Raw genomic sequence first — 14497 nt, 5'->3', positions numbered from 1 at the left:
GTAACCTATGAAATAACATTAGGCTGAGATAGCATTTTCATGCAATCAGTTTTTCTATGACAAAATCTTATCGTCATATAAAGTTAGACAACAATCATAGGAAGAACAATTGTGTAAGGGCAACAAATCACTGTTTTTCTTGCATTTGCATTTGTCTTGAAAGCAAAAAGCAATTTGTCTTGAAACATAAAAAGCAATGGACCTAAAACCTTTCTTCATACATTGCAAAATTTCAGGTAATGAAAGCTAATATTTGGAAATAAACATTTTATCAACTCAAATGCTGAACAGATAAAACTGACACAGCACTGACTGACCCTCCCTAAATTATTAATGCTAAAACCAACAGTGAAATCAGAATTAAATTACTTGGACACTGATCTATACATGAAGCCTTTTTGATATTTTCCTTTGGACAAATCAATATAATTTGACATTTTGTAGCAAAATCCTGAAATAATAACAACACAGAAACTGGAATAATATATTTACTTACTAAGAGCTGCTCTACGCATAAGAGCTTTCTTTGTATTTTTCTCTGGACAAAGCAGAATGATGTAACATTTTGGTGCAAATATTGCAGTGAGGAGACCAAAGCTTGAAGCCAAGATGGCAAAAATCTCCACAGCGTCCGAGTATTTCCCAGGAGAGCTGACATAAGCTGGTATGAAAGCGATCCAAACTGCACAGAAGATGAGCATGCTGAAAGTGATGAACTTGGCTTCATTGAAGTTGTCAGGCAGGTTCCTTGCAAGGAAAGCCAGCAGAAAGCAGACACTGGCTAGCAAGCCTATGTACCCCAGCAGGCAACTAAATCCAGTTATTGATCCGACGTTACACTGAAAAATGATTTTTGAGTTTTGATACTGTGTGTTTTTAAAAGGCACAGGGGATGCTGTACTCAGCCATATGATACAGATCAGAGCCTGGATTACAGTAAAGACAAAAACAGTGCCTCTCTGCTGAGCAGCACCAAACCACTTCATGACATTATTGTCTGGCAGTGTGGCTCTGAAGGCCATGATGACAACAATGGTTTTCACAAGAATGCAAGATATGCACAAAACAAAACTGATTCCAAAAACAACATGTCTCAGCATACAGGTGAGGTGTAGTGGCTGACCAATAAACAGCAATGAGCAGAGGAAGCAGAGTATTAGAGAAAGCAGCAGCAGGAAGCTCAGTTCAGAATTGTTGGCTCTAACAATCGGAGTGTTCCTGTAGTAAATGAACACAGCTAAAACTGCAGCTGAAATACATGCTCCAAATACAGAGACTACACTCAAAGAAATTCCTAAAACATCCTCATATGAAAGAAACTCGATTTCCTTCAACACACACTGGTCTCTGCTTGGGTTTGACCAAGAATATAGTGGACATTGGAAACAATCAACTGAATCTGAAAGAGAAAAGGTCTAATTACTTTTTACAGCATGGCAATAATGTCTAATTACAGTAATCATTACTCCTCAAAGTAAAAATAAAAAGAGGCATTTCTTCAGAGAATGTCTCTGTGAAACCAAATTTCATGGAGTAAAAGCCAGAACAATTTATACTAAATTAAATGAAAGCTAAAACAGGGTTGAATGTTAGGTGAGAGAACAATATTTATTTATATGCAACTCTATTAAAAAACTAAACCTTAGCTATTTTTTAATTGCCTTTGCATTATATTATTACCAGTGATGCAGTGCTTAACTGTGAAGTAAGGAAATTAGTATTAGTTGTGTTTCAAGAGGCAGTGAATTCAGTCAATAGTAATATGTGAGGCGACTACAGTATTTGCATGCATGAGCTATACAAAAAGAAAAAACTTTTCTGCAAGTTTTATGGTTTTCCATGAAAAATAGAAAACACATACTGTATACAGTATGAGTTAGATCTGAAGTATACTATAGTTAGAATTGGAAACAATTCAGATAAATCTGGATTTTGTGGTCGACATTTAAAATCAGCATATCTGCTCTGAACTAGTGTTACTCTAAAAGGTTTATGTTAACTAAAAAGTGAAGCACTGATTACACAGGTCTGAAACACACTCAAATATAGGTGGTACTGTATGTATACATTTAATGAAATTATACACACTTTTGAGGAACAGTACTCTATTTTTTAACTTTCCTTTTACTCTTTCACTGTAGAGATCAGAAAGAATGTCCGATGAGCACCTGTGTGGTTGCTGATCTCTCCCTCTGCACAAGGCACACAGTCGAAACAGCAGAGGGGCTCCCCTTTCCTGGTTGCCTTCCTGGTGCCAGGCTGACAGCTTTCACTGCACACAGACCTGGGGGGCTGTTAAAGGAAGGATAAATTGTTCAACTTAAAAAGTGAAAATGAAACAGTTATTACTGCTTATGAATTACAGTGACATACATGTAACAAGTATTTTGCAGTTCAAAGTAAGAGTGCAGTCAGTCTGGCTTTTATAAAATATTACAGCTACTTAATATTTAATTATATAAAGGCATAATGCAATTTGACTTTTGCTGTCAATTAGGAGATATTAGGAAAAGAGATCAGATCTACTGTAAATACATTATCATCTTTTTGATCATAGTAATTAAATTATCTCTCTGGAAAAATAATTCACTGAAACTGATAACACTGCTGGTCAGAATCCATATTTTAACTTACAACATTAGATTCAAAGTTCCAGAAGATTCTGTCTTCATTCAGAGTGAGCTCTTGTCCAGCAGGAGCTGATTCATCAAACAGACCGATTGTTACTGTTTTCACAGACCCGTCATCGGCCCTCTGCCAGTTCATCACATCATAGATTGCAAGAGCATCTCCGTTCGCATCGAAGGACACCCTGTCTCCATAGTGAGTAGTGAAGTTCACTCTCGCCAGGTAGTGCAGCAGCTGAAATAATAAAAATGATTGAATTTGAACCAAGACTTTAGCCCAACTGACTCTGTGAAAATAAAAACAGCTTACAGCTAAATAGCACAGAATTAAATTACATTAATCACATATATAGAATTAAGCATTATATATAATTGTTTTATTTATTGTGCAGATATATGAAGAAGTACTTTTATCCTACAGATGATGATTACAATGGTTATTTTGCTGTCATAACAGTTCAGAAGCAAAATGTTTTTCTGATATCTCTGGGTAGTAAACAATAGCTTATAGTTTCAGTCTCTTATGCTGCATTTTGTCATTAATACAGTAAAAGCGTAATTAGAAAAGGAACAGTTTTATGGAGTGTAAGACGTATTCTGAACAGTTTTAATCTGATGTATTATTCAACTTTTAAATCAATTTACATTTACAAGAAGAAAATAAATTGTATTAAGTTGTAAAATAACAATACATTGGCAAACATGATACTGTAGAAGGAAATGATTATTCCCATCATATGGATTATTCTATTGAAGTCATACCCATATCTGCAGAGGAACAGCAGTTCTCACCTGCCAGGGCTGCACAGTTGTGATGTCTGCACAGGAGTTATTCTGAAAGGGCCCTTTTCCAGGCTCACAGGACATCAGATTGTGCAGGGAGTGTGCAAAGGCGTACACTGCTTTATACACGTTGTAGGAAGCCCGCAGTTCTGAAACATCACTGTAAGAAGTTTTGGTTTTTTCAGTGTTTTCTGATCCTGTGCAGAATGTACTACTTTCAAGGTCTTTTGTTTCCTCTTTGAATTTGCAGTCAAATATGTTTTCCCAAAACTGGTTGACTAAATTGTTATTGGCGTCAAACAGGGGGTGAATTCGAAGAAGGAATTTTTCCAAACCTGGGATTTCTCCTCTGCGAATTGCAATTCCTATTGTCCCACCAAACGAACTGAACATTTCCTCACTGTGTATTACAGTAGACGTGCTCCAGCCTTCACTTGCAATCCACTGCCTGTCAGTAATATTTTGCTGAACAATTTCTTCAGCCAAAGGAATGAAATATGCTCCAAGTGAAAATACAACAATTACTCTTGTCGTGGACCGCTTAATAGTTTGCACAATTTGGAGGATGTTAGTATGTACTATAACACTGGGGAGGGTTTCTGCAAAAGATATACAGCCAAACTTGTTTACCTCCTCAATAAAGCTCTTGATAGCATTCTGACCATAGTCATCACTGCTTGCTATGACACCAACCCAGGTCCATCCATAGTGCCTGATAATTTGAACCATGGCTTTGACTTGAAAGGCATCACTTGGAATTGTCCTGAAGAATGAAGGGAACTCTTTTCTGTTGCTCAGGCAAGAGCAAGTAGCAAAATAACTGACCTAGAACGTGAAGAAATGTAGTAATACAAATAAAAGTATAATTAAAGGAAAGAACTATACAGTACTATATATAAATCACACATTAGAGAGGAAATAACATTTATCACAAAAGTGAAGAAAGTTACAGAGGTGTGTAATATGTATGGGAGTGAAAAACCCTAAATACATAATTGAGTGAACACAGAGATTTATTTCCATTTGATCATGAATGTGTAATCTGGACTATTTTTTCTGTTTCTGTAATCCATCCTTTATATTATTGGATTTCATTAAGATGGCAAAACTATTTTTTAAAAGCAGATTTAATAAGTCAAATGATTTTTTTTGGTGTAAATTAATTGTATTATCCCCTCCATTTTATTGAACCCGATATTTTATATGCTTACATTTCATTGTAAAACAATAATTTATTCAAATTCCTAGTAAACTTGGATGATAAACATTTTAAAAATGGAGGTGATGTTATGGTGATGCAATGAAGCAAATATTGTTTAGATAGGTTTTTGTACAGTATTAATATTTCAGAAATAAGAGAATGTTTCTCTTGATGCTTTAAAATAGGCTAGAAAAGGCTAGACTCTTGAACTGTGTTACTGGAGAGCCACAATCTAGTAGTAGTTATTTAGAAATAACCACTAACCCACCAGTTCCTAAAATTAATTGTGATGCAATGCAGGTATTAAATTAGGTAAACATTAGGTAAAATTTTGAAAACATTTGGTTAGGAAAGAATAACACCTCTCATTTGCTTCACAAACAAATTACAAACCCAAGAAGTCTATATCTTTAGAAACAAGGGAATAAGAGTGTTCAATACAACTTACTAGAATGAGGCTCTCCAGAACCAGGATTAGAAATGTCTGGGCAAGACAGTGCTATATTTCTTGTTTTTATTATATACTGTATCGTGGTTTACCATTGGAACCCAAAAGAGACCCAGCATTCTTGACACGGCAATAGAGTTTGTTGACCCAGGATCCCCAACAATGGCTAAGACAGGGGGAGTCCCTGTACAGCTGTAGTCAGTGACAGAGTCATCCTCTCCGCTGATCAGAGCTGTTGCTGCTCAAAAAGCCACTGCCAGCTTCACACAGTTGTCATACAGCCTACAGTATATCCCAGTGTGATGTTAGGGAGAAGAGCAGGGTCTCTGTTGATTTCCTCAATAGCAAAAGCCATGGTCTCTACCTTCTGAAATTCTGATAAAGAAAATCTGTAATAAAAATGAAAATACTGTATACCCAAAAATCCTTTAGCATAGTTCCTGCTCTTAATTTATCCTAATCTAGAGATATGGAAGTAAAACAGACATTGTAGAAAGAATTCTACAGTATATACTGTATAGTACACAGTATAATTTGAAATGCTGATTAGTACTTACACATTAGCTCTGATAAGAGATTAAAATACTAAACAGGAAAGGAAGTCAAAATATTAATTTGTAATTTAACTCACCTCCCACATCTCAGCTGGTCTGGTTTCGACGTGAAAGCCAGTTCTGGATATGTAACCGTTAAATGTACTTCAAATACTCCCCCAAAAAACAACATCCCCAGGTTTATGCAAGCTATTCAACTCAAATTTGTTTTGAATCTTACAAAGGGGCACTTTTAAAGTGAAGGCTAGAAGGACTAGAGGCAGTAATAAAAATACACACCAAATGAATTTCATGTTGTGAGTACACAGTCCCACTTGGTGTGAAGACAGAAATCCCTGCCACTGTATATAAACCACACCAGGCTCCTTAGAGAGTGTTTTGTAATGCAATAGTTTAAAGAAGATGCTGAGTGTCTGTAACGAACAGTTCTTTCCGGACCCTATGCAGACGACACAGTCCGACGGAGTGGGGAAACACTGGGGAAACGTCATGCAGGAAAACGGGGCTGAAGACAGGGGGGCGTGTCCAAGGTGCGCTGGTGCACGGGGGAGGCGTGGCCGAGGCGAACAATCCAAAAGAGAAGTCCTTAGGGAATATCCAAAACACACGAGAAAGTCCAAAACCAGAAGATCCATCAGATCAAGGAATTAAAAACCACGAAGGCCGGGTCGGAACCGGCGGACGGCGGACGGGGAACGGGGAACGGGGAACGGGGAACGGGGAACAAAAGTTAAAACCTTAACGGGACCAGGCGCTTCCAGGTCCCGGACTCGCACGATATGGAAATCAGGTGCAGAGTCCAGATGAGCGTCAGCGCCTGGCTTTTAAGGTGGGCTGGGAATGGGAAACAGGTGCACAGAATAAAGTCTTTAGTGAAAGGGCTGGAGCACCCTTAAGGAGGGGGGACTATAATCGTGACAGTGTCATTCTGCTTCATTATAATGCATATTTGGAAAGTGTGGTCTGGATAAGGTACAAAACATACAGTAAGTAATATTTCCCTTGTTTAGTGACATCATTTTACCTCTTGCCAATATCAATGGTGACAATATTCCAGTATCTTCTAATATTTACAGTACATACATTACCTATTAAAATGTCTTTTGGGCTAGATTTTTTAAATGCAAATATGCCTTGTAATATTAATGATTTCTTCATACTCTATACATATATTTCTAAATCAAACTAAATAGAAAATTCAAAAACATAGGAGAAATCTCCAGTGGTGTCAATGCTTTTGTAGCTGTTTGCAAGATGAAACAACTTTACACAGTAACTATAATCAGTTGTTAATGGAGTAAAGTGACTGTGTTTATTATCTTTCATGGTATTCCTTATTGTATTATACTGTCATCTGCTCTACAAACAAGCTTACACAGTAAAATTCTAGGGCCTGAAAATAAGATATATTAATAAAATATTCCTAATCATGTAGAAAATCTAAAGTTTAAATAAACAAATACAGAATAAAATGTATACCCTTATTAATTACAGAATTTTTAAGCTGCAAGTTCAGATACATGTGAATGCAGAGCAGTTGTCTTTGGAGTTTATAAGAGAAGCTAGACTCTGTTACTGGAGTTACTGTAATGAACGACCTAGATGCTCTGGAGTTCTGGGTACAGGAGAGCACAGTCCTCAGGGGCTTCAGTCATCCAAACCTTGCTGTCAGGTTCAGAGAAAATGATGTATCTGTCTATCTGATAGATGAAGTTACTGCAGTCTGAAGGTTTGCCCCTTTTGTCTTGCATAGGAAATCTACTATGCAGGTAGATAAAGTACTGTTAATTAATTAGAGATACTGAACAGTAGCAGTGCCACAGATATTGAATCAATTTGTTTACATTAAGAACTGAAATTTTAATATGACATGCATAAAGGACTTTGCTAGTGATGACACAAATGAGATGATACTACATATCCCACAGTTTTCTGCATTTTTCAGGTGTTTTATACTGTATAAGCAATTACCTTACAGTTTTCTTCATTGAAAGTGATGTAAAAAGTTAGCCGAACAATAAAAGCATTAACATAAAGAGTGAAATTATATATTTATTTATTTCGACTTGATTTACCCATAAGTGCTTTTTTGGAATTTTTCTCAGGATGAAGCAAAATGATGTAACATTTTGGAGTAAATATTGCAATAAGGAGACCAAAGCTTGAAGCCAAGATGGCAAAAATCTCCACAGCGTCTGAGTATTTCCCAGGAGAGCTGACATAAGCTGGTATGAAAGCGATCCAAACTGCACAGAAGATGAGCATGCTGAAAGTGATGAACTTGGCTTCATTGAAGTTATCAGGCAGGTTCCTTGCAAGGAAAGCCAGCACAAAGCAGACACTGGCTAACAAGCCTATGTACCCCAGCAGGAAACTAAATCCAGTTATTGAGCCAATGTTACACTCAAAAATTATTTTTGAGTTTTGATGCTGTGTGTTTTTAAAAGGCACAGGTGATGCTGTACTCAGCCATATGATACAGATCAGAGCCTGGATGACAGTAAAGACAAAAACAGTGCCTCTCTGCTGAGCAGCACCAAACCACTTCATGACATTATTGTCTGGCAGTGTGGCTCTGAAGGCCATGATGACAACAATGGTTTTCACAAGAATGCAAGATATGCACAAAACAAAACTGATTCCAAACACAACATGTCTCAGCATACAGGTGAGGTGTAGTGGCTGACCAATAAACAGCAATGAGCAGAGGAAGCAGAGTATTAGAGAAAGCAACAGCAGGAAGCTCAGTTCAGAATTGTTGGCTCTTACAACCGGAGTGTTCCTGTAGTAAATGAACACAGATAAAACTCCAGCTGAAATAAATGCCCCAAACACCGAGACTGTTGTTAAGGAGATTCCCATTATTTCCTCATATGACAGAAACTCGATTTCCTTCAGCACACACTGGTCTCTGCTTGGGTTTGACCAGTAATCCGGTGGACATCTGAAACACTCAGTGGAATCTGAAAAAATATTTTATTACAGTTATAAATAAATAGGAGATGAAAAATAAGACACTTTGCTTTATTCATTTGTTTATTCTGTTAACTAAAATGTTCCTTGCCCAAAATAGGCAGAGGTAATTCAAAACAAGAATTGCAAAACAAAAAGTAGATAAAACAGAAAAAAAACATAAACATACAGTATGAGGTACTTTTGGACTTATATAATGCTGAAAGTAAAAAAAAATAAAATCTATGTAATACATTTTTAGAAACACATACTGTAAATTAAGTGTAAGTTACAAACGAAAAAGCAAAGCCCACCTGTGTGGTTGCTGATCTCTCCCTCTGCACAAGGCACACAGTCGAAACAGCAGAGGGGCTCCCCTTTCCTGGTTGCCTTCCTGGTGCCAGGCTGACAGCTTTCACTGCACACAGACCTGGGGGGCTAAAAAAAGCATCATATTCAGATGAAGATGTGTAAATTAAGAAAGGAGTCTTGCTACACTGGCAATTTTTTTGTGTCCAGTTAATGCAATGAATTATTTTTTGGGGTATTTTAAAAGTATATATTTTACACAAACTATGAACACTGTTACAGTATACAGAAATACACTTATTAAACATTAAACAAAATGAGAATGAATTTTGAATTTCTCACAGTGTATTGTACAATAATCCAACTTAGTGGCAGAATACAATTGAAATTTTAGTTTTTTTAATTATTAATTTGTAACTTATTATTACAAATAATAATAATAACAACAAAAATTCTTATTCTTATAATATAGATTCTCTCTATGTAGTTCTACATGAAGTTGGGAAACACTAATGTGAAAATGGATCTGTTAAATACAGAATGGAATGTGAATTATTTTTTCTATTTTCCAAACATTAAAAAAAAAATCCTATTTGCAGGGCAGAATACAATTTGAATGTCATTAATGAGGTCCATGTTGATCAAATATACAATAAAATAATTGGCATAAATAGCTAATTCTTGAAATGACAATTTGGATGAACTTACGCTGTTGTGTTCAAAGTTCCAGAAGATTTTGTCCTCATTCAGAGTGAGCTGTTGTCCAGCAGGAGCTGATTCATCATACAGACCGATTGTTACTGTTTTCACAGACCCGTCATTGGCCCTCTGCCAGTTGATCACATCATAGATTGCAAGAGCATCTCCATTCTCATCGAAGGACACCCTGTCTCCATAGTGAGTCGTAAAGTTCACTCTCGCCAGGTAGTGCAGCAGCTGAGAAAAGTAAAATGAATAAATCTGAATCCTTAATCTACAGTTAAGGAGGTCTCTGAAAATAATGATTTTTTACTGATACCTGTAGTGCAAATGTACAGTACAGTACCTGTCTATGTATTGTTTATTGGATTGTTTTTATTGCTGTTTTAAAAATGTAATAAAACAAATTACATAAGCAATGAGTAGAGCAAAAAAGGTAAGAAAGGGGTTTTAAATGAATATGTGCTACAGCTGAATGATGAATCAAATAATATACTCTATTATGAAGAACAAGGTTAGAACATATTTTACATCATAAAGAATTTTGAAGCAAAGCAGAATGTACAGTACTTTTTTCAAAGAAAATAAGAAAAGACTAGGATAATGAAATTAGTCTCCCACCTGCCAGGGCTGCACAGTTGTGACGTCTGCACAGGAGTTATTCTGAAAGGGCCCTTTTCCAGGCTCACAGGACATCAGATTGTGCAGGGAGTGTGCCAAGGCGTACACTGCTTTATACACGTTGTAGGATCCCCTAAGATCTGAAACATCACTGTATGAAGTCTCTGTACTGTCAATGTCTTCATATCCTGTGCAGATTTTGCTCCCATTGTTAGATGAATTAAGATTTTTTAAATTCACAAATTTACAGTCAAACAAGCTTTCCCAAAACAAGTTGACAAAATTATTTTTGGGGTCAGACACTGGGTGAACCTGAAGGAGAAATTCTTTAAGCCCTGGGATTTCTCCCCTGTGGATAGCAATTCCCATTGTCCCTCCAAATGAGTGGAAGTTTTCCTCACTCCGTATTACAGCGGAGCCACTCCAGCCTTCACTTGCAATCCACTGCCTGTTAGTTATGTTCTGGAAAACAATCTCTTCAACTAAAGGAACAAAATATGCTCCTGTGGAGAATACGACAATAACCCTCACTGAGGACCGTTTAATAATCTGCATGATTTGAAGTACTCTAGGCTTTGAATGCACTCTGGGGAGGGTTTCTGAGAAACCTATACAGCCAAACTTATTTACCTCCTCAATAAAGCTCTTGATAGCACTCTGACCATAGTCATCATCACTTGCTATGACACCAACCCAGGTCCACCCATAGTGCCTGAGGATTTGAACCATGGCTTTGACTTGAAAGGCATCACTCGGAATTGTCCTGAAGAATGAAGGGAACTCTTTTCTGTTGCTCAGGCAAGAACAAGTAGCATAATAGCTGACCTGAAAAACACATACAAACACAATGTAAGAGACATGATGGGTTCAAAATTTTCAAAAACATTATTAAAAATAGAGATCACAAATCAGTTACTTTTCTCTAGTTACATATGAATTCTATCATTGTACAACCTATTTCTAAGGCAGAGAAAAAAGTACTATTCCAACAAAACAAACTTGATATGTCAAAAGCCTTAATTTAAATGGCCAGACTAATATGTAAAATGATGTTGGCTATCTTGATTTTCATTCACTTTTTAGGGCACTTTATTGTGAGAATATTTTGACAGTTTGTGATTGATCTAGCAATAAATATAATGTTTTATAATATTCTGCATTCATTTTTTAGAATAAAATTCCTTCTGATTGCTATTAGAAAGATAGAATTGACAATATTTGATTTATACATATATGTCTTTATTACGCTGTAATCAGCATTATTGTTACCATCGGGACCCTGAAGAGGCCCAGTATTCTTGATATGGCAATAGAATGTGTAGAACTAGGGTCCCCAACAATGGCTAAGACAGGGGGAGTCCCTGTACAGCTGTAGTCAGTGACAGAATCATCCTCTCCGCTGATCAGAGCTGTTGCAGCCTGAAGAGCCACTGCCAGGTTCACACAGTTGTCATACAGCCTGTATCCCAGTGTGATGTTAGGGAGAAGAGCAGGGTCTCTGTTTATTTCCTCAATAGCAAAAGCCATGGTCTGTGCCTCTTGAAAAACGGGCAAAGAAAATCTGGGAGAAGACAGACAATAACGCAACACATTTTTAAATCAGTGGATTCTGCTATTTTAAAAAAAAGTTGCTAAAAAAAAAAATAATCTGCTCAATTTAACTGTCTCCTGGTTACGTTTTACTGGAAGCTTGCATGCCTCTTTGTGATGATGTACAGTACATTGGATAGCAATGATGTTCAAAGATATCTCTACACACTCACCTTCCACATCTCAGCTGCTCTGGTTTCGAAGTGAAATGCAGTTCTGGGAAGGTTACTCTTATATGTGCTTCAAATATTCCTCCAAAAAGGATATCTCCATTTTTATACAGCCCATTCAAATCAAATTGACCTTGAACCTTGCAGATGGGCTGTTTCAAAGTGAGAATTGGAAGACTTAAGATAAGTAAATGAAAAACACGCTGAATGATTTGCATGGCTGCTGAAAACACACATTAAACTAGAGTTATGTTAAGAAACCCTTTGCTATATAGACAATATCCAGGTCCTTAGAGAGTGCCTTGCTAAATATTTTTTAAAATGATGCTTGGTCATATCCCATAGCTAAATAATAAATCAGGTATACGTATTTTCACCAAATCAATTAGAAAGGCATGCAAAAAAAATGTTCCCATAGGTCAGTTACATCATTTATAGGATCTAGCTAACAGTAATTATGCGATGATCCTGCAAGACTTAGCTCATTTACTTCTTTAAAGTTGTTATTATATAATGCAAGTTACCTTTAACATTTCTTAGAAAGCATTTCAGAGCCGATTTAACACATGATAATAATGGAAATGTCTGCTGCTCATATCTCAAACCACTGTACCTGATGCATGTAGTATTATTTTTCCTTTTACTGTTTTTTTTCAAGTTGATTTTTCAAATTCAAATTGAACTATATATTTAAATATTATTAAGAATATATGCAACTTGTGGTAAAAGAGTGTACATTTCATTATACCATTGTGAGGCAAGAAACCAATGCGTTTCAAAATCTGTTTCTCACTGTATCATTTTGAAATCGATGAACTGAATTAAAATGAAACTATTTTTGACACATTTAAGTGTTTACAGCTATTAACAAGCTTTATTTCAGAAAAAAAACATAGAAGTTTTATAATTTAATATAATGCTAATTAAAAAATGTAATCTGATTTGAGCAGAAAGGTGTGTGTGCTTCTTCATCAGATGCTGTTCACTCAGAGCAGCCAGACTGCAGTGAGAGTGACTGTAGTGAAGCACTGAGGTGCTCTGGCTTCAGGAGAGCACAGTCCTCAGGGGTTCAGTCATCCAGGCCCAGCAGTGAGGTACAGGGAAAGGAGGAAAACAGAGGAAAATCATGTGGAAGGTGTATTGGTGAGATCCCCACCAAAAGCAAGAGACAGGTTAGACAATCTCTCCTTCACAGTTCACTTCTGAACTGAGTTTTCTGTAAATTTATTGACAAATGACAAGTAGAACCATTTCCTTAAATTGTAATTTCCAAATGAATACCACAAGGTAAATAAATAGGTGGTATCTGCCAAAAGGGAAATTTTAGAAGAAAGTTCAGTCTTTAAACAGACATAACCTGTCCACTTTCTTATGAAGGACATTTAAGTATGTTGAAACAGATTGTGGATGATCTTGAGAGGTTAGTCATAGTCAGTCAAGTGACTGCTATGAATTTATTGTGTTTTGACTCCAACATTTTGATTACATTAAATTAGTGCAATGTTTCCAGGTGATGACAAGCTCTTGACACAATGTGTGCACATTTTTCTTAAACTGTGATAAATGATAATAAGAATTCCTTACACTTATATAGTGCTTTTCTGGACACTCCATTCAAAGTGCTTTACAGGCAATGGGAATCCCCTCCACCACCACCAGTGTGCAGCCCCACCTGGATGATGCGACAGCAGCCAAACTGCACCAGTCCGCTCCCCACACACCAGCTCTCAGTTGGGAGGAGAGCAGAGTAGTGAAGCCAGTTCACAGATGGGGATTATTAGGAGGCCATGACTGGTGAAGACCAGGGGGGAATATTTGGACAGGACATCAGGGTTAACAACCCTACTGTTTTCAAGGAGCATCCTGGGATTTTCGATGACCACAGAGAGTCAGGACAGTTTTACATCTCATTCAAAGGAGCGTGCCTTTTTTTCAGTATAGTGTTCCCTTCACTATACTGGGGCATTAGGACCCACACAGACCACAGGGTGAGCGCCCCCCTACTGGTCCCACTAACACCTCTGCAAGCAGCAGCCTTAGTGTCACGCCCTCTGCAGCCAGAGGGCGCTCCTTCTCTGTCCTGTCCCTAGTTTCCTGCCTGCTGTCCTTCTTGTCCCTCTCTTTCCCTTGGGCTATATATTTTAGGGTCTTGCACTCTGCCCTCGCTCAGTATTGACGTTCGGATGTCCTGAGACCCGCCTAGCACCAGGTCGCCCCACATCCGCTACCTGAGGGCATAGGTTTCTAAACGGCACTCCTGAACTCTTTGCACTAACCCGGGCCTTTTTCCCGTTCCGCCGCTACGCATATGGGTCTTTTTCCACTCTCCTGCTCTCCACGGTTAGTCCCTTTGGACGTCCGTGACACTTAGCTTTCCCAGGAGTCTCCCATCCAGGTACTGGCCAGGCTCACACCTGCTGAGCTTCAGTGGGCTGCCAGGGTGATATAGCTGCTGACTATAGTGATGGTGATAAATGATGAGTTGTATTGCTGTTATTTAGTTTATTTAACACCAGCTGAAGTGAAAGTAGAGTAACACATTT

The 14497-nt window shown here is 37.5% G+C and overlaps 1 protein-coding gene and 1 pseudogene across 1 annotated transcript; both read right to left on the bottom strand.

Moving 5' to 3' along the window:
- Positions 1 to 488: 488 nt before the first annotated feature.
- Positions 489 to 7364, bottom strand: LOC138242245 (extracellular calcium-sensing receptor-like; annotated as a pseudogene).
- Positions 7365 to 7665: 301 nt separating this feature from the next.
- LOC102696400 (extracellular calcium-sensing receptor-like) lies at positions 7666 to 11736 on the bottom strand. The gene is made up of 5 exons (XM_006637548.3): positions 11464 to 11736; positions 10195 to 11019; positions 9583 to 9810; positions 8880 to 9003; positions 7666 to 8576 (listed from the first exon to the last, which is right to left on the bottom strand). The coding sequence occupies exons 1-5, from the start codon at positions 11719 to 11721 to the stop codon at positions 7666 to 7668; spliced, it is 2346 nt and encodes a 781-aa protein (XP_006637611.3). The 5' UTR covers positions 11722 to 11736.
- Positions 11737 to 14497: the final 2761 nt, after the last annotated feature.

This window comes from Lepisosteus oculatus, chromosome 13, assembly GCF_040954835.1.
Source record: "Lepisosteus oculatus isolate fLepOcu1 chromosome 13, fLepOcu1.hap2, whole genome shotgun sequence".
NCBI lineage: Eukaryota > Metazoa > Chordata > Actinopteri > Semionotiformes > Lepisosteidae > Lepisosteus > Lepisosteus oculatus.
This window is presented reverse-complemented; position numbering and strand designations above follow the sequence as displayed.